Consider the following 19930-nt stretch of genomic DNA (forward strand, 5'->3'; position numbering starts at 1 on the left):
AAGTAAATCTTTATAAAATTCAAAAGTTGAAAAGTTTTCGTTATTCACGGTACAATTGTTAATAGAAATACATAAATGAATGGTGAAGATATCAACTTCCTCATGATATAATATGTTGTTAGAATGAACGTATAGACTAGAGTTTTCAAGGTTCCATCTTTTTATTACAGATTTCTTTGCGACAGTGGCAACAGAATTTCGAACCATATAAACTATCGGCTGATCACTTTGCTATAATGACTAATACCAGCTGACGTTATCGTAGAGAACTGCGCATGCCTAACGGATCTCGGATCAAGCGCGTGCCAGACCGCGAGGAGCACAATGCGTGGTGTCTAACATGGCGACACTACACAACGGAGTACTAGAGCCCGCCAATCGTCTGAATAGCTCGCAGAATTTTTACGAGTCTGCGATACCAGTTAAGGATCATGATTCTATAAAGTTATTTGTAGGACAAATCCCTCGAAATTTAGACGAGAACGACCTGCGACCGTTGTTTGAACAGTTTGGGAAGATCTTCGAATTGACTGTACTAAAGGACAAATATACAGGCATACACAAAGGTAAAGTTATTTGACAGTTATCAAGTTTTCAAAAACTGTTATATTAGTGAATAATTCAAACTTTACTTTTTGCAGTATCAAGGCTTTATGCTTGCGAAGAATTAGATTGCAATAACAACTGGTTGAAAGTCCAATTGTTTGGTATTACTTACCGGAGTTCGATGCAACACACTGTTGACAATGTTCGCACGAGCATCGCTTGTGGTGTGAACGCTAACACAGTGTGACTGCATGAGAACGAGTCGACCAGCTGAGTTTTATTATTACTTTTTGTTTCTGTATTCGGTTGCCAACGGTGTTTCGAAATATTAATAATTGTTATTGGAGCAATATGCACGTCTGTCAAATTGTCTAGTAGTGATACGTTAAAGGTAAAGAACAAACCAAGAAAAACTTTGACAAACTGTAGTTTCCCGGGTGAAAATAAAGGCGGATTTAAAGATCAATTATCACACATGTGAAAGAAAAAAAAACACAAGAAAATCACTGTCTGATGAAGTAATACTAAATGCAGCTATTAGAGAATTGACAGTCATTGAAAAATGATCGAAATGATTGGGGTTGAAAACTGTTTGATTGATTTTTCGGGGAAGTATTTTTCCCCCGGTAATTTCATGTTCTGTTAATGATACTCACGCAGATTGAATTTTCTCGTTTTTATCTGGCTTTTTTTCTTACTTTTAGACAAATCTGATTTTCGGTAATGACACACCGAAAATCAAGCTTAGCTAAATCTGTTGACAATACGACATCTGATACACCGATTATCATTTCCGAGAACTAAATTTAACTAAATCTTTGGACTCGATACATCTGATACGCCGATAATAATTTACGAGAATTAAACTTAAATCAGTTGACTCGATACGACATGTGATGCACCAAAAATCAAGCTTATCTAACTATGTTGACGATACGACATCTGATACACCGATAATAATTTCCGAGAACTAAATTTAACTAAATCTTTGGACTCGATACATCTGATACGCCGATAATAGTTTACGAGAATTAAACTTAAATCAGTTGACTCGATACGACATGTGATGCACCAAAAATCAAGCTTATCTAACTATGTTGACGATACGACATCTGATACACCGATAACCCAGATGTCGTATCAAGTCAACAGATTTAGCTAAGCTTGATTAGCGATATATCAAATTTCGTATCAAGTCAACAGATTTAGATGAGCTTGATTTTCGGTGTCCAGATGTCTATCAAGTCAACAGATTTAGCTAAGCTTGATTTTTGGTGTATCACATGTATCGTCAACAGATTTAGCTAAGCTTGATTTTCGGTGTGCCAGATGTCGTATCAAGTCAACAGATTTAGCTAAGCTTGATTAGCGATATATCAAATGTCGTATCAAGTCAACAGATTTAGCTAAGCCTGATTATCGATGTATCAGATGTCGTATCAAGTCAACAGATTTAGCTAAGCCTGATTATCGATGTATCAGATGTCGTATCAAGTCAACAGATTTAGATAAGCTTGATTCTTCTTGTTTTTGTCTGGCTTTTTCTATTAGATAAATCTGATTTTCTGTAATGATTATCGGTGTTTCAGATGTTGTATCAAGTCAACAAATTTAATTAAGTGTAATCCTTTGAAATGATTATCAGTTTATCAGATGTGTCGTCAACAGATTTAGATAAGCTTGATTTTCGGTGTATCACATGTACCGTGAACAGATTTAGCTAAGCTTGATTATCGATGTATCAGATTTCGTGTCAAGTCAACAGATTTAATTAAGTGTAATTCTTTGAAATGATTATCAGTTTATCAGATGTGTCGTCAACAGATTTAGATAAGCTTGATTTTCGGTGTATCACATGTCGTATTGACTCAACAGATATTTTTCTTGTGGTATGATTTCACAAAGCAAAGAATATACATTTTTTGTTGCACAAATTGGTATCTTAGAATGATGTGATGAACGTCAGTCAGGTCCTCACTATTAATCTTTACCATATACTCAAGTCACTGTCTCGATGCTCCACATTTTCCCATTTCTCAAAAGAAAAAATGTTAGTCAGAGTACGAAAACGGAAGGTATATGCTGCTTAGAAAAATATTTCTGCCATGTTTATACGTAAAGACGAATACAATATATTATCTTATAAACACATGCGTATACAGACAAGTGTCATATCTCACAGTTTTGTTTCATAAATATCATATCCTGTAGTCGACTTGTACATCCCACATTATCGACCTTGCGTAGCGTTGTAACTTGTTACGTTGTTGAAGTCTCACGCAACTCTTGCGCTCTATTTGACGATTCCCAGTTGGTAACGAAGTACCGTTACGACATGATATGACTAAATTATCAAGTAGTTTTGGTACTCAAACATGAAACCGTTTTAATAAACCTTTGTTTTCAGAATAAGACAAAGGTTCAGTAAGTGAGCATTACTAATTACAGAATAATGTTGTTTCTACGAGTTAGTTAACTAATTTACACAATAAACTAAACATCTGTGGAATGAACATTTCAAATCGTGGGATAGTACTGGTATGATAAAACGGAACATTATGTTTCAAAATACAACTTAAATTGCGCTGGGAATAATTCAGATTACAGATTATATACATGGGCGTCCGAAGAATTTATTCAAGGTTGGGGGGAGGGGCAAGCCATCGCAAAACGCAGGATAACTTTGGGGAAAAATCCATTTATTGCGGTCCTCTGGCTGATTATAGCTTATTTATGTACATCTAATTTCGCCATTAGCATTGAAATAGTGCTATTTTCTAAAACGTTTTTTAAGTTAATTATTCAAATAAATTTTCTCCTGAAGTTCCAGGGGTGAGGTAAATGCTCCCCTTTTCCCCATCCTGCGGATGCCCATGAAATTTATATATATATTCGTAAACACTTTTCTAAATTAGAAATTTGTCTTAATAAGCGAGCGTTCCATAATTACAGAATTAAACGTTTTTACAAGTACATTAGTTCCTAAAATAAAACTAACCACCAATAAGTGAACATTTCAAACTATTTAGATTAAGTTAAAAAAAGTTTTCAAAGTTAAACTTATGATAATTTGAAACCATAGAATAAAACTTCCAAATAAAATGCCCCCCAGTGGCACAGCGGTATGTCTGCGGACTTACAACGCTAGAATCCGGGTTTCGATACCCGTGGGCAGAGCACAGACAGCCCATCGTGTAGCTTTGTGCTTAATTACAAAACAAACAAACAATCCAAATAAAATAATTATTTAGTAAATGAGTTAGTGCATGAATGAGTTAGTACATCAGTTACCAAACAAACTAAAACTGATATTTAATAAGCGAATATTTCTAATTTCAGAATAAAATTGTTTTTAATTCTTAGTGATGAGTTCGTATAGTGATTCCAAACTAGCTAGTTCCAGTGGCGTAGAAAGTGGGGAGCTAGTGGGGCCGGGGCCTCAGTTTTCAATATGTGCTAGTAAAAATGCACCAAGATTAGGAAAATTAATCTCAGGAAAAGCAGGGGAATACATAAAATTTAATCCAGAACCCAAGAGCTTCCTCGGATCTTGGCCTTAATGGGTACGCCTGTGGCGCACATTCCTTCTATTGGCCCCCACCTCACTTTTAATTTGTCGTCTTCACCTCTGAGTTCCGCTTCCAAAATGTTATGTATCATTTCGTATAACATTAACGTTGTAAAGTGTTTTATATCACATTGTCAAACAAAACTTTTTTTTTTAACCGTCTTGTGGACCGTCGGTTTTGAACCGTTGAGTTAGAACACGAGTTTCAAAGTGATATTACACTTTAATTATTGAACATTTCAGATTACAAAGTTTGAATAAGTTAATACATTAGTATTTAAAATAAAACTAAGATATGACGAACGAACATTAAAAAGTTATAACATAAAACATGTTTGGCGTATTGGTCAACCAGTTTTCGAAGCTAGTGCAAAGGCTTGGTGAATGAAACTTCCAAAATGACAGTCCATAATCAGTTTCACGAGTTTGTAAACCATTTTCTAAAAAAACAACAACAAATAAAACTGATTGAATAGAAAGTTCTAGCACTTATACACACATACATCTGTTCTTTAGTTGATATTTTCTAAGTAGCTTTTATGCGTAAAGAAAAATTGGAAGAATTATTAGGCCTTATTTAGAATTCTTCACAACCCAGATTCGAAAACGAGGCTGAAAATTTAACTTAGATGTTTGTTTGCAATTAAGCACAAAACTACGCAATGGGCTATCTGTGCTCTGCCCACCATGGGTATCGAAACCCGGTTTCTAGCGTTGTAACTCCGAAGACATACCGCTGTGCCACTGGGGGGGTGGGGCATTTCATTTAGAAACAAATAAGAAAATGACGTATAAATATAAACGTACCTGGATTATTTAATTAAATCGGAGTAAGTAAAATTCTGTGTACAAAACAGTCTCAGCGACCGATATTCGTAGTACCAGAAGACTAGAACGTTATTATTCACTGCCATAAGAACAAGAAGGTGTGAATACATAAAATAAGTTTATAGGAATAGAAATTTTAAAAGCTGCGGTGTACGCATTTTATGTTCAACTGCTGATAATGTAGACTTCTTTTACGTGAGTGATTTATGAAAAGGACGTGAGAAATTGGAGGAAGTCACGGCATCTTTCGTGACTGTAAGGTATACAAAACCAGTCTTCTTGTCAAAGTACCACTGCGATAACATGCGTTCAAAGATGAGAAACAATTACAGATACATAATATAACGATGACTGATCGTCTGCAAGTCCTCACTGTTCTTTTTCTTTACAGTGTCTCTCGTTTTTCAAGTACCAGGACACAAGAAAAAACAACATTTCAAATATTTTTTTATATATACACATACACAGTCCTAACTTATTGATTTCAAATGATTTGTTCAAGTTTAACTGTCCCATGATAATTATCGATCGATCGATCCACCCACCCATTCATTCATTTATTTACAGTTATCCGCATTTAAACACAGAGCTTCCCAGACAAGCACTTACAGTAACTGACATAGCAAAGAAGCGTGTTATTTCCTAGCAAGAAATACAACTAGTAAATTATTTGGTATTTTCATCCTGAACGATACCTTAAGCGACATACAAGTTAGAGACCCTATATCTCAGGCCTAGACATCTCTAGCTTAGAGCTATTGACTACAGGGTGAGCAACCAGTCAACAGCTCCCGATGTCAACAGGATTACTCTTAATCGAATAGATGGACCAACTCTCACATATATATATATAGCACTTCCACTGCTGTGAGTGCAAAATATGTCAACGACATATCGCATCTCGAACCTTCGGCCTTCCACTAGGCCACTCCCAACGCTAATAAATTATATCAAGTATAATTTAAAATATGAATTTTACTTTACATGCATCATTATGGAGTGGAACGTTGACAGAGTGATGGATACTGTAGTCATGTAGAGTGTCAATTAAAGGTGTGATTTTAAATGGGTAACTTTTAATAGGAACTAACAACTAATCCCTCAAAAACTGATTTATGTAACATCGGAAAACACGAGTAATACTTTGATCACGGGAAACATGAATTACAGAACACGTCCGTTCAGACATTCTTTGCTCCGTTTTGAGCCAAAGTTTGATTATAAACTGCAAACAGACGATTCCCAAATGTTAGAGTATTGTCCAAGAAAAACTCTTTAGTATGATATTCTGCCGTATGTCAGTTTTATTAGGCATAAGTTGTAGTGCTGTCCAGTGTTAAACCTGTACACATAACTAAATAATTATTGTCCAAGAAACACTCTTTAGTATGATATTCTGCCGTATGTCAGTTTTATTAGGCATAAGTTGTAGTGCTGTCCAGTGTTAAACCTGTACACATAACTAAATAATTATTGTCCAAGAAACACTCTTTAGTATGATATTCTGCCGTATGTCAGTTTTATTAGGCATAAGTTGTAGTGCTGTCCAGTGTTAAACCTGTACACATAACTAAATAATTCAAATCGATATTACTTTAAAATTGGAAATTATAACATGAACACGAAATTAACGGTGTTAAGGTATCGAGACGCAGACAGCCGCTAATGATCGTGTGTTGACAGTTCTCAAAAATAAAAAGGTTAACTAAATCATTAATAACTCGGGAGCATGCAATAGTTGTAGTATTCCGTGCTTATGTTATATGTAAATAAAGCTCGGTTTGCTAGTCTAGCTGATGTGATTTGTGACATAACATTGACTTTTCTCTGGCACAAATCTCAGAGAATCAGGTTCTTGTATAATATTAAGAGTTATATAGTACGGGTAGAGTGGTCTTTGTTGACTGGTTCTCTCAGTCTTCGTTGTTCACAGGCGATTCAGGGGTAAGGAAGGTTGAAGGCTAAGATTCGGGGTTCGATCCTCGCGGTGGACACAGCTTAGATAGATGAAGAAAAGAAAACCTGTAAAAATTTCGCACTTGATCATGATTGTATTCTGATATCTAAAAAAAGTCATACAAGTGGACATCTTGTAGTTATTGATGTGTAGTGTTATAGAAACGTTTAATTCGCGCTTCTTCACCAGGTCGCAATAATAGTTAGTTGTGCACGAGTGACTGTGAGCCTTCAAGTAAAATTGAAATAGACATAAATATGCTACAGATACCAGAAACGTAACAGTAGAGATGACTATAATAAATTGATTACTGCAAATAAATGTTTTCTAAACTTTACTAAAAACCATAACTTTGTTGAACGTATGTAAACAATATATGCTCTGACAGTGTATTATTCTCTAAAATTACTAAAATGTTTTAATAGCGTATCGTTTCGCGTGTTTTGCTGTAACGTCAAAAACATATTTGTATACTTTAAGTCTTGGTTTCGTATCGTGATTTGTGTTTTACACATAGACACAGACACACACATAGACACAAAGAAACACACAGTGGAACATGAAAAAAAGATATTTCATTTAAACGTTAGTAAATGGAAAAAACGTTTCAAGACATACCTGATGCATTAAAGTATCAAATATTTACATACGTATAGGTGAAAAAATACCTGTTTAAACCAAACATGAGGTGTGATATAAATGTTCGAAAGGGTGTACAAAAAACACCTTATAAGATTATGTTTTCATGAAAATTTAATAGTTTAACAGTAAATGTAACAAACTGGACGTTTCCCAATTGGTTAATTTTTTCACTCTTTTGTCCTCTACAAAATGACTTTCAAACACATTCTAATCGGAGTTCTTTGGTTAACTTTTCTCTCGGGTCCCATCTATTACCTTAGTCTGACTGGTAATAGTCTGTGAACTGCAATTATTTTCAGGCTCTAGGAATTTATTAAAACACCCAGTAGTTCTTGAGGTAAGCAAAAAAAGAAAAAAAAATCGGCTTTCTGCAGTACATATAGACTTAGGCAATATTAAAATAGGTCATCACTTATGAACAAGAGACAAAAAAAACAAGAAAATATTCGCGGAAGGAGTCATTGAATTTCTCTGGTATAAGCACAATTAATTAGAGGTTTATAAATTTCTCGAATGAATATTCAACGTTTCTACAGTTGTTTTTGTAATTTTTTTAGAACTCAGTTTCAAATTTGAATAATCTTGATTCTGTTTATCGATCTGGCTTGTCTGTCTATCCGTTTGGCCACCTACTTGCACTCAAATACATTTAACACAAGACATTCTTAGTTAATAATTAAAGGAGCTGAGATCAGTGGATTCAATAGAAGCTTCTGTGCATCTAGCTGACGTCATCTAGAGAAACTAATTTTCTCTATCTAGGCTCTATCTGACTGGCGGATTAGATCAGAACGTGAAGCTTTATGTGTGACATGCCTAGCTTGCTATGAATCTCTATATAGAAATGTATATATGTGCAACTTACTATACAGAATGACAACCTCTGGCTAAAAACACGCACATAAGCTTAAACAGTCCAAAATCCAATCACACAGACAATGAATAGCGCTATAGAAATTTGTTTATAAGCAAATTAAATAAATGCACTCCATATATTTTATTTTTCCTTATGCCAATTTATAACATTTGCAACACTAGGTGTACACTATTGAAGAGAAAATATAAGGGGCCATTTAATAATTTAGTATTATAGTTTCCTACCATATCCTGTAAATTTACTATTAATACATGCGCAGTGTAATATTTTATTTTTACTTTTTTTGACATATCTCCACGTTCAAAGAAGATATACACGAGGATACTCGAAGCACCGCAAGGTGACACTAAAAATTAAATGGTAAACGTCTTTTATTTTTGGTATTTACTTGACAATTTGTCATTTTTGCGTATTCATAAAAACATATTGAACAAATTCTTTTAAAATAGGTAATGAATCTCGATTTTATAAATGTTTCTAATTCAAAAAGAATATTGAGAATTTGGTAAGTTACGTGTTTTAAAATGTGTTTTTGTTGTTAGATTATTTACTTTTTAGATTAATGTACAAAAATTATTATTTTTATTTTCATCAACATATCTTGTGCGCATGGATTAGCTAGCTCTGATGTAATTTTCATTTGAACCGAAAATGCATAGTTTGTTTTCATATATATTTTTTCTACATAATCATCCATTAATATTGCGAGGAAATTTTTTTTCTAGAATGTTCCTGAAGTTTTGTTTATTTGCGCATATTGATATCATAGCGATTTTTTGTCAGTTTTCCACGCAGATTATGCAACCAGGTTACCAGAAATTAAAGCTTTTAGTAATTTTTACGAGTAATATCTTAGGTTTCACGTTTACGCACATGCACACACATATACTAATGAGTTATCTCAGGCTGTACGTTTTTAGTGATAAACAGAATCTGAAAGTTCACAATTCATTTTTAAACTTTAACACACCAGTATGTGCATTAGTGGTAAAAGTTATCTGGAATGAAACCATATAAAATACATTTGTCACAGCTAGGACTAAAAGTGTTCATCACACGTGTTTTTCTAATACTGTTAGAATGAATGGTAAGAACCTAATTTTTTTATGGCAGATGTATTCTATCACATTTGGGTCAAGAAAATTTTGATTCATATCAGATCTTAGGATTGTTTTTATATATTATACTATACTGACAAATACATGATAGTTTCCCTAATAATAATAATATATATTGAATTTACAAACTTTAATACTTCATTTTAGGATACTTGTAACAAACAACAAGACATTTTGCTCGAACTACATAAAGGAAACTTAAAGATATATTCTTGACTTTTGTAAATATAAGATTATATCAAATATATACCATAAAGGTCCGTTAACGGCTCAAAATAGAGTCGTTAAGCTGCAGCTCAATAAAGCTCAAGATAAAGTGGTTAAGCTGTGGGTCTTATAAAACTCAAGATAGAATAGTTAAGTTGAAGGTCCAATAAATTCAAGATAGGGTAGTTAAGCCGCAGGTCCGATAAAACTCAATATAGAGTAGTTAAGCTGAAGGTCCAATAAATTCAAGATAGGGTAGTTAAGCTGCAGATCCTATAAAACTCAATATAGAATAGTTAAGTTGAAGGTCCAATAAATTCAAGATAGTGTAGTTAAGCTGCAGGTCCGATAAAACTCAATATAGAGTAGTTAAGCTGAAGGTCCAATAAATTCAAGATAGGGTAGTTAAGCTGCAGATCCGATAAAACTCAATATAGAGTAGCTACGCTGCAGATCCTATAAAGCTCAAGATAGAATAGTTAAGCTGAAGGTCCAATAAATTCAAGATAGGGTAGTTAAGCTGCAGATCCTATAAAACTCAAGATAGAGTAGCTACGCTGCAGATCCTCTAAAGCTCAAGATATAGCAATTAAGCTGCAGGTTCGCCCAAGATAAAGTAGTTAAGCACTTTAAGAATATTTTATATATAACATTATTTATTAGCTATTAACGACTTAATATTGCTCAAGATGTGAACACAAATACCAAGTAATAACATAAAAATACACTATAACTATTAATATTAAAGTAATAAGTAAAAGTCTGCCGGGGATTTCCTCGTGGTTGGTGTTCAGAATTACAGACGGCGCTACTCTACCTGGACAGTGCACTGACAATTGTGCTGCGAGGGGATTCTATAATTGGAGGAAGGGAAGCCTATGATTTGGCCGGTTTAAAGCTCTTATAGCGTGTAATAAAAATTACCCAAATCAATCAAATATCATATTTAAAGCTTAAAACTTTACAAATCATTTAGTTATACCCACTTTAAACTGTCACTGCAAGTAAAAATACGACTTTAGTGACTCTTGAGGTAAGTGGCAAATTAACAGCTGAATTGGATTCACAGGTTTAGGACGTTTGTGTTTATTTAAAAGTTGACGAAGATAAACCAAACTTTGCAAATCCTAGCGGTTAGTAATGAAAGCGTTTTTCCATGGCAACTCTCACACAGGTACTGTCATTTCTAGAAATCGGCCTTATAATGTCTCCTGTTCGTAAAACAAGTTCATGTGCAGAACTATGCGAGATTACAGACCTGTCTTGAGCACAGTTGTTTTTAAGAACGACAAATAAACTTATTATACCTTTGAATATAAAGAATGTGAACTGATCAACCTTCTCTGTCTCTTTGTTTTGATTTGTACATTTACTTTTCTTTAATTGAGATGCATGTTGGATAAACATCTATTTAATAGAATAAATTCATATACAACTTTAAGCGGTAAAAACAAAAGACTGACGCGCAGGTGTTTTCTTTAAAACTTTATTCGTATGAATTTTGTAGTTCCACAGCTGCTCTTCACCTACACACCATTAAACAACCAGAAATAGATTCCCAGGTTATGTGCTGATAACGTTATTTATGGTTTTTCTCACATTTCTGGTTAAAAAACGTTAGTATACATAACAGATTCAGTTTACTGCGGAATAAAAATATATTAGTATTTTCTTCGAGTGTTATTATGAACGACAGTGTACCCGATTTGTATGTTCAATTTTTACTTACAATTTAAAAATTAACTTCCTATATACATATATATATATAAATATAACAATTATTTTGATTGATTTAGAGAATTTACAAGATCATAATTTACAAAACTTTCCCAGTAAAAATAAAATAAAATAAGGAAAAACGTTAATGAGTTCATAAAAAATCAGCTTATAGAGAGCTTATACAAAAATACCTTAGATAAATATAATATTAAATTAAAGTAGGTTTTATCGCCTGTTATCCATTTTTTCCTAGAGTGAAAATTTATCATTTTCTAGAAATTTGAAGCCCGGGATGGCCAGGTGATTAGGGAGCTCGACTCGCAATCCGCGGGTCGCGGGTTTGAATCCCCGTCCCACCAAACATGCTCGACCTTTCAGCCGTGAGGGCGTTATAATGTGACGTTGATAAAAGAGTAGCCCAAAAGTTGGCGGTGGGTGGTGGTGACTAGCTGCCTTCCCTCTAGTCTTACACTGCTAGCACAGATAGCCCTCGTGTAGCTTTACGCGAATTTCTAAAAACAAACAATCTATAAATTTGACGAAAAACTCAATTTGTAAAACGTATCCACGCGATTTATATTTTCTCATTTCATAAATAAAAAAACAAAACAGATTTATTATAACATCGATAGACTTAGAAGCTATAATTTAGGTTTGATTTATGAAAAAATGTTTAAGTTTTAACCAATGATTTAAAGCCTACTAGCACACAGCCCTTCCAATAAATAGACACTCTGAGAATACAAATTGACCATCTCTATTATATCATATGCAAATAACCCCGACGTATAAATTTAGTAGAGCACGCTGAACGTAAACAGCCATAACAAGACGAAAGAATCCTGTAAATATATTAGCTGTATTTTCACGAGGTCGCATAGTTGGACGATGGGAGGGCGATAAGTCAGCGAGAGATTACCAGGTCACTTGTGATACTAATAGGGCGATAATGCTATTCCAGTCACGTCAGAAAACAACAGTTTCTGCAAGGCGCGGGATTCCAAAACCAACTGAATAGGCTCTTCGTGCTGTCATGGGAAGTGTTGAGAATATTATGCTAGTGTAGTCCAGTAAAATCATGCAAATGTAGTCCAGTAACATCAAGCAAGTGTATTCCAGCAATATTATGCAAGTGTAGTCCCGTAATATCATACAAGTGTATTCCAGCAATATTATGCAAGTGTAGTCCAGTAACATCATACAAGTGTACCCAAGTAACATAATACAAATGTAGTCCACTTACATCAAGCAAGTGTAGTTCAGTAACATTATGCAAGTGTTGTTCAGTAACATTATGCAAGTATAATCCAGAACGTTATGCAAGTGTACTCCAGTAACATCATGGAAATGTAGTTCAGTAACATTATGCAAATATACCCCAGTAACATTAGAAGTTATCTGTATAGCATGGGCTACAATGGCAGAGTAGCTGGATGAAACTACTCCTCAATTCAGGGAATATCGTACGTCGAAAGATGATATCATATCCTCATGGTGTTTTCGAGACTAATTCTTTCCCGATAGGCCGAGATTAGCATAATTCTCAGACGTGGACGCAAGTGAGTTTTTCGTCTATACTCTTGAACTATATGGAAGCCATTGCAAAATATGACGGTACTTATATTATGGTGTAGGGATACTGTTTGGGCAGCTGATGGCATACGATGGAACGGTCATTACTGCTCGATACATCACATTTCTCGAGCAAGGCCTACCTGTCTACATCAATGACCAGCTTATCAGACATGGCTCGTTCAGCCTGCATCACAAAATGATTACTTGAAGATCAGGACATTATCGCTCTTCTTTATCCAGGCCATTCACCAGATATGAACTCTATTGAGCATGTATAGCCCATTCTTGGTCATTCCCAGGAGCTGGTTGTTTGGGAACGACCAAAGGGGATCCAGGCCATTCACCAGATATAAACTCTATCGAGCATGTGTAGTCCATCCTTGATCATCCCCAGGAGCTGGGTATTTGGAAATGACCAAAGGGGGGGGGGGACTTTCATCTAAGTTCTTTGTCAGGAGTGGGGTGCAGTCACCCAGTCTGAGGTTTCAGATCTTGTAAGTTCAACGTGTACTCGCGTTTCTGCCTTAAATATTACAAAGGAGAGACCTACTAAGTACTAATGTTTTATTCTTTGTTTATTTAACATAACGGCCTTCTTTGTATGGGCAACTTTTTATATATTGGTAGGCTGAATACTTTGAAGATTACCAAACAAATTGGTAGATTAGGTTATTACTACTATTACTAACGGTTTGAAAAGTTACCTCTAAGACTGTCACGTTTTAAGAATTACCGCCTCTATAAATAACTCCTAAGTTGAATAAAGATTCAGTAAAATCTAAATTCATTACTAGTACCTTGAAGTGTAATAAAATAGCCCGTTATCCCACCGAGCGAAATTTTAAACTTATTAATAGGAAAATTAAGGACGTTAATCGTGACGTTTGTATCTTCACGAAATTCAATAATAATGAAATTATTTTACCTGACTTTCAACCTTATGTCTAGTAAATAGTGTTGCTTCGTTTCACACAATCTATTTTGTAACTCTTTACTCTGAAATTCTTTAATATCGCAGTATATCACCCCCAAACTCATTGTATGAACTTAGACATAAAAAATAGTTAATGGCTTTGCGATATAAGTTTTTCTTCTTATAAACGTCGAAAACATTCTTTTACTAAAATACTTTCGGATTTTATACACCTATATTAACATTCCTTTACAAGAAAAGTTAAATTTTTGTGTCTTGCACAACTCATCATTAGGGTAACTTTGTCTATATGTATGAAACGCTTGTTATCCATGGTTTTCTAAGTATTTATCCATTTTAAAACGCATATCAGATCGTCTATCAGAGATGCAAGATCAGACAACTTTCAGATTGTTCAAGCTATCGGAAAGGGATTAAAGATAACCTGAAAAATGTTCACTTAGTTTGAAACTTGTATAAAGAACAATTCTTTATTTCACTGACTTGGTTATAGAGCAATAAAAGATTAACAATTTAATCTTACACTCCACTAGGCATAAAAGAAAAACTGAAATTTTCATGAAAACCAGTCAGAAATTTGTATAAAAGCAAATCATAATACATTAAACTTGAAAAGCCTCACAAAATTTTATGAAATGACATAACTATCAATTATATAGATAGCTAAAGGATGAATACTAAATTTTTCTAAATTATATAAACTAAAATATTTAAACGTTTATTTCTCACCCAGTAAACGTTTTTCCTGACTTTGATACTCTGACATTCAATTAGTTTGACGTCACCTAGACGTTTGCTCAGTTATTAAGCCTTTTCTGTATAGAAATGAGAGTTAATTGTACTTTAAAAGAATGGTATTCCAGTCCTGTACTCTTCTTGAAATTACTTCCTCCATCGTCAATGGCGCTTACTCTGATGGTTGTGATTATATGGTATCGCTCGACACTGTAATTTACGTGGTACAATATTCTGTAAACATCAGAAAGGTCACCCTTAGACCACACATTTTAATAAACTTTCTACAAAACCCTCCACTACACGTGTAAGTTCGCATAAAAATCCATTGGATCTACAATGGGAGACTTTAAAGGAATTCGATGGAATGAAATTACTGTAAATCCAGTTTTTCGGTTATCTTTCTCATGGAAATATTTGAGTTTCAGATGTGGCTGGAGTATTTTGAATTTTTTACTTGTTAGTCCTCGTCAACTGTATATTCACGTGTTATCTCAAAAACAGTACCAAATGATCTACTCAGCTTCATCAAAATGGCTTTGTGGATTGGAGGGTTCTCCTTCGTAACCGTAGCCTTCATTTTGTGAATGAAGACGTTGCTGTACATTGCTATTCCTAAATGCTGAGCGAGTTTCCCATTTCAATGAGGAACACTGAAGACTCCCTTTTTCCAAATATTGTGTTTTTTGTTTCTAGACCACTTAGCGATCTTCTTTGGAAAGGCCCCTTTTGTCTTAAATGTATCCTTGGAGACATTATGCTGTCGAATAGTAGAAAATTCGTTTAAGCAAGTTATACAGGTGCTGCACATGTTGCCCCTGTCGCCAGAACTCTTTTCAGCTCTAGTGTATTAGCACATAGAAACTTTACTTATAAAATATAAATAGCATACTGTAGTTTTACGTAGTCCCACAGCTAGTATCGTATTCTGTCGCGGTAGTTTCAGCTAAAATCTTCATTGCTCTGTTAACGTGCCAATATCGTGTTAGTCTTAGTTTAACAATTGTTTGTTGTTATTTAAATGTTGCTGTGGCAAGAAGCTGTTCTTGTCGTTGTTTTATAATTGACAACAATACTTTTTTTCCACCAGGGTATAATTACTATGGCAATTACTTGTTTTTATTGCTGTAATTTTTTTAAAAATTTTCAGTCAGCTTTATCTTTGACCGGGTATTTCTATGATAAGGAGGCATTTTCTGTGAGATACTGCCAGTCAGCCTTATTTTTACAGAGGTATTAGTACTGGATTGGTTTGTTGTAAATTTCACGCAAAGCTACACGAGGGCTAGCTGCGCTAGCCGTCCCTAATTTAGCAGTGTAAGACTAGAGGGAAGGCAGCTAGTCATTACCATCCACCGCCAACTCTTGGGCTACTCTTTTACCAACGAATAATGGGATTGACCGTCACATTATAACGCCCCCACGGCTGAAAGGTCGAGCATGTTTGGTGTGACGGGGATTCGAACCCGTGACTCTCAGATTGCCTGACCCAGTACTGGAAATATATGTTTTCTTCATCATAACATTACAACAAAAAAAAAACTAGATATTTCCCAAAGTGGTTCTGTAACAGTCATTAATCATGCAATCTCTACAGACAACTATGATGGAGAAATGTTTGGTTGAGAACAAGTTATTCTAAATAGGGCATAAAACATTATTTTAATTAGTGATTTTATACAGACCTTCATAATTCTGACAGAGGTTCCTCGGCGCTCATTGTTTTAGCCTCATGTTCTACGACAGTTCTTACTGAAGACTTTTGCTGACAGGCTTCTGTAATAGCTCCCAAGTCTCGCAAAAATGGTAGTGAAACTAAACAGCTTATCGTAAACAAAGCCATTCAGTAATTCAATTTGAAAAATATACCTTCCTCGAATGATTTATCTCACTTTCTCTTGTTATCATGCTGGTATTTTATCCTGAATTAAGCACCAGTAAAAGGTTTGTTTCACGTAGTAAATGAAACGTTAAAAATAAATTTATTGCAGATTAATATGTGGTGCAATACATTTTTAATGAATCATTAACATTTAGGCAGGTGTCACCAACTGCTTATTCTAGCAAAATTTATCAGTTAATATCAAGTAACAAATATTTCATTTAGTTCGAAATCTTTCTGTAGCACATTCATATTCTTTATGCTTTATTACGGTTATTTTAACCATGAACTTTCAGGGTTGAATCCTGTAAATGTTCACCAAGATATTGCGGGTTTGACTTCCACTGTTGCCTTTTATTGATTATGTTTGTTGCTACTATGTTCCTGCAGACTTGAGATATGTAGATCTCACTGTGCAGGTGAGCTTTATTTTATTTTTTATTTTAGTGTTGGTTTCCATGGTTTTTAATTCTTTCGGTTGTTTATTTAAACTACTTTTATTCCTAGAGTCTCGTGGAAGTAAGCTACTTTGAAATTTGTCATGGTCTCATAGGATTTATTTGTTTTAACTTTTGCTTGTTGGTTTGAATTATGCTAATTGTTTTACCTTTTTCTATAGAACTGTGGGCAAGATTTCCGTTTACACCCATCATAACCTTGAATGGTTAAATTTCTACTATGTTTATTTCAGTTTGGATTCTTTTGATTCAAGCATGGTCTTGAATATTTGAGTTATGTTGATTCTTGCTAACTTTCCGCGGGCATGAATTCGTTTGTTTCCATAATGACATTTTGGACTGGAAGTAATCGTCTTATTCTCAAGACATATGTGTCTCCATCATGGTCTTTTTTTTTAACTTGAATTATCCCATTCTCCGGATTCGCCTCTTTCCATCATGGTCTTTTTTAACTTGAACTATTCCATTCTCCAGATTCGTCTGTCTCCATCATGGTCTTTTTTAACTTGAATTATTCCATTCTCCAGATTCTTCTGTCTGCATCATGGTCTTTTTTAACTTGAATTATCCCATTCTCCGGATTCGCCTCTTTCCATCATGGTCTTTTTTTAACTTGAATTATTCCATTCTCCAGATTCGTCTGTCTCCATCATGGTCTTTTTTTAACTTGAATTATCCCATTCTCCGGATTCGCCTCTTTCCATCATGGTCTTTTTTAACTTGAATTATTCCATTCTCCAGATTCGTCTCCTTCCATTATGGTCTTTTTTGGGCTTGAGTTGCCTCAATCTCCAGATTTGTCTGTATCCATCATGGTCTTTTTAGGTTTGAATTATCTTATTCTTTATGATGGTCTTATGGGTTTTAATTGCCATTATTTTCTTTCTTAGTAACATTGTGCATATTATATTATGAATTTGTTCTTTTTCTTATATCCACGATGGCCATATATTTTTGAAGCATTTTGATTCTTATCATGATACTTCCTATTTGATTTTACCATGATCTTTATTATTTAAATCATATTTATACCCATACTAGTGCTGGAAGCTATATTTTCTTTTATCGTTATATTTTCCTAACATTTTTTCACTCCGTTAGTGTCTCCGTTAGTTTCGATATTGACTTCCAACATTATCTAATGTGTTTAAGTTTTTAAACTACTACTATGGTCCTATTGACTTTAATTGTCTTTTTTATTTTATCATAATTCTGAAGACTTGAATTACTTTGATTGCAATCATGGTCTTATGTGCTTGATTTAGTTAAATACCCTCTTGCATGCTATATATATATATATTTTTTTTTTTCTTTTTAGCCAAAAATGTATAGGTGTAAATTATTTGATATATATACATGTAACTATTGTATTATGAGTTTGAATATTTTATTATTTTTACGTTATTTCTGGGTCTTAAATTATTTTAATTGTCATCATTTTGCTTCTTTGTATTAGTTCTTTGAACTAGTTGTTCTAATTTGAGGCTTGGGTAGAGAAATTGAAAGTCTTCTAATTCAATGATGAACAATAGAACGAAGGCAACAACAACAAACATTTAATTCTTGAACGTTTCGGAATGTACATATTCCATCTTCAACAAGCCATATTGAACAAGGTAAAATATTAGGTACAAAAGTTTCTAAATTTCTAAAGTTCCAACATTTTGAAAAATATAATTAACATACAGAGTAAAAGGATGAAATCAATTGAAAAACAAAAATAAGAAAGAATGAGATAGTGCAACAATTGTAACAATATTATACAAGTTATTCAAAACAGACTTACATGCAGAAATCTGTTAATGTTGTCCTTAGGAAGTCAGACAGAAGAGATAATCTACCACTAAACATGAATTAGCGAAGAATGAACTAAAAGATAACGTATCATGGACCGATTACAACCACCTGCTTAATCTGTTTAATAACATTAACACCATAACTGCAACCCATATGGAACACAAACACCAAAAGAGTAGATCCTAACGAGGTGACTTTTAACTTTAGTGATGTTGTCTTAGTGAATTCTGTAAAAGTATCCTAGCTAAGGGCCTAAAGTTTTTACTTACCTCCCCTAAACGCAAGGTCTCTTATTACCTGTTCCACTTTCAGTGCACTTATAAAACTTTGAAATCTCGACCTATTTTTAACAGGAATTGTTCTAAAAAGTTAGAGAACTTTATAAATACCAGGTTCTAAAAACGCTGTTTTGTCTTCATTTTACAACTACAAATCCCATAAATACTACTCAACCATCTCTCACGAATTGCCTTAAAGAAATGCGATAATGATGAAAATATCGTCATCAACCGACCTGATAAAGGTACAGGTGTTGTTATTCTTAATAAACCGAACTACATTAACAAAATCCAATGTTTCTCAACGACAAAACAGAATTCAAAGCTCTTAATGTTGATTGGTTAAAGCTCGCCATAAAACGTGAAGAAATAATACGAGTCTTAAGAAATTTCTAACAACGCGATTACATTTCTGGAAATGTTCTTGAAGAGATTTACCCTCAGGCTCCCACCCAGGTTTCATTTATGGGTTGCCTAAAGTTTACAAAAACAATATCCCCTTAAGACCTATTCTATCCAGCATCGGTTCTTATAGTTATAAATTGGCTAAATTCTTTGTTCCTATTTTAAATTCACTTACTTTCAACGAGTTTATAGTTAAAGATTCCTTTTCTTCTCCACAAGAAATAAGAACTTACTCAAATTACTAATACTGATCAATATATACTCCTGCCCATTCTCTAAAGTTGTAGAAGATTTTCGAGTGTAAGAATCAACAATATATGTGTGTACGTAAACGCTAATGTTAGCGTCAGTATTGTTACGTAACCTGAATTTTCGAGAAACTCTCCACCAAAGCGACGCGCCGA

The 19930-nt window shown here is 34.1% G+C and overlaps 1 protein-coding gene across 1 annotated transcript in view; it reads left to right on the top strand.

Annotated features, from left to right (window-relative positions):
* The first annotated feature begins 340 nt into the window (after nt 1-340).
* The window catches only part of LOC111086125 (CUGBP Elav-like family member 4), a 48633-nt gene continuing 29043 nt past the window's right edge, over nt 341-19930 (top strand). The window contains exon 1 of the mRNA XM_022387744.1: nt 341-566. Coding sequence (XP_022243452.1) covers nt 341-566 — 226 coding nt within the window. The remainder of the gene's footprint in view (nt 567-19930) is intronic.

Source organism: Limulus polyphemus, unplaced genomic scaffold, assembly GCF_000517525.1.
Source record: "Limulus polyphemus unplaced genomic scaffold, Limulus_polyphemus-2.1.2 Scaffold866, whole genome shotgun sequence".
Classification (NCBI taxonomy): Eukaryota; Metazoa; Arthropoda; class Merostomata; order Xiphosura; family Limulidae; genus Limulus; species Limulus polyphemus.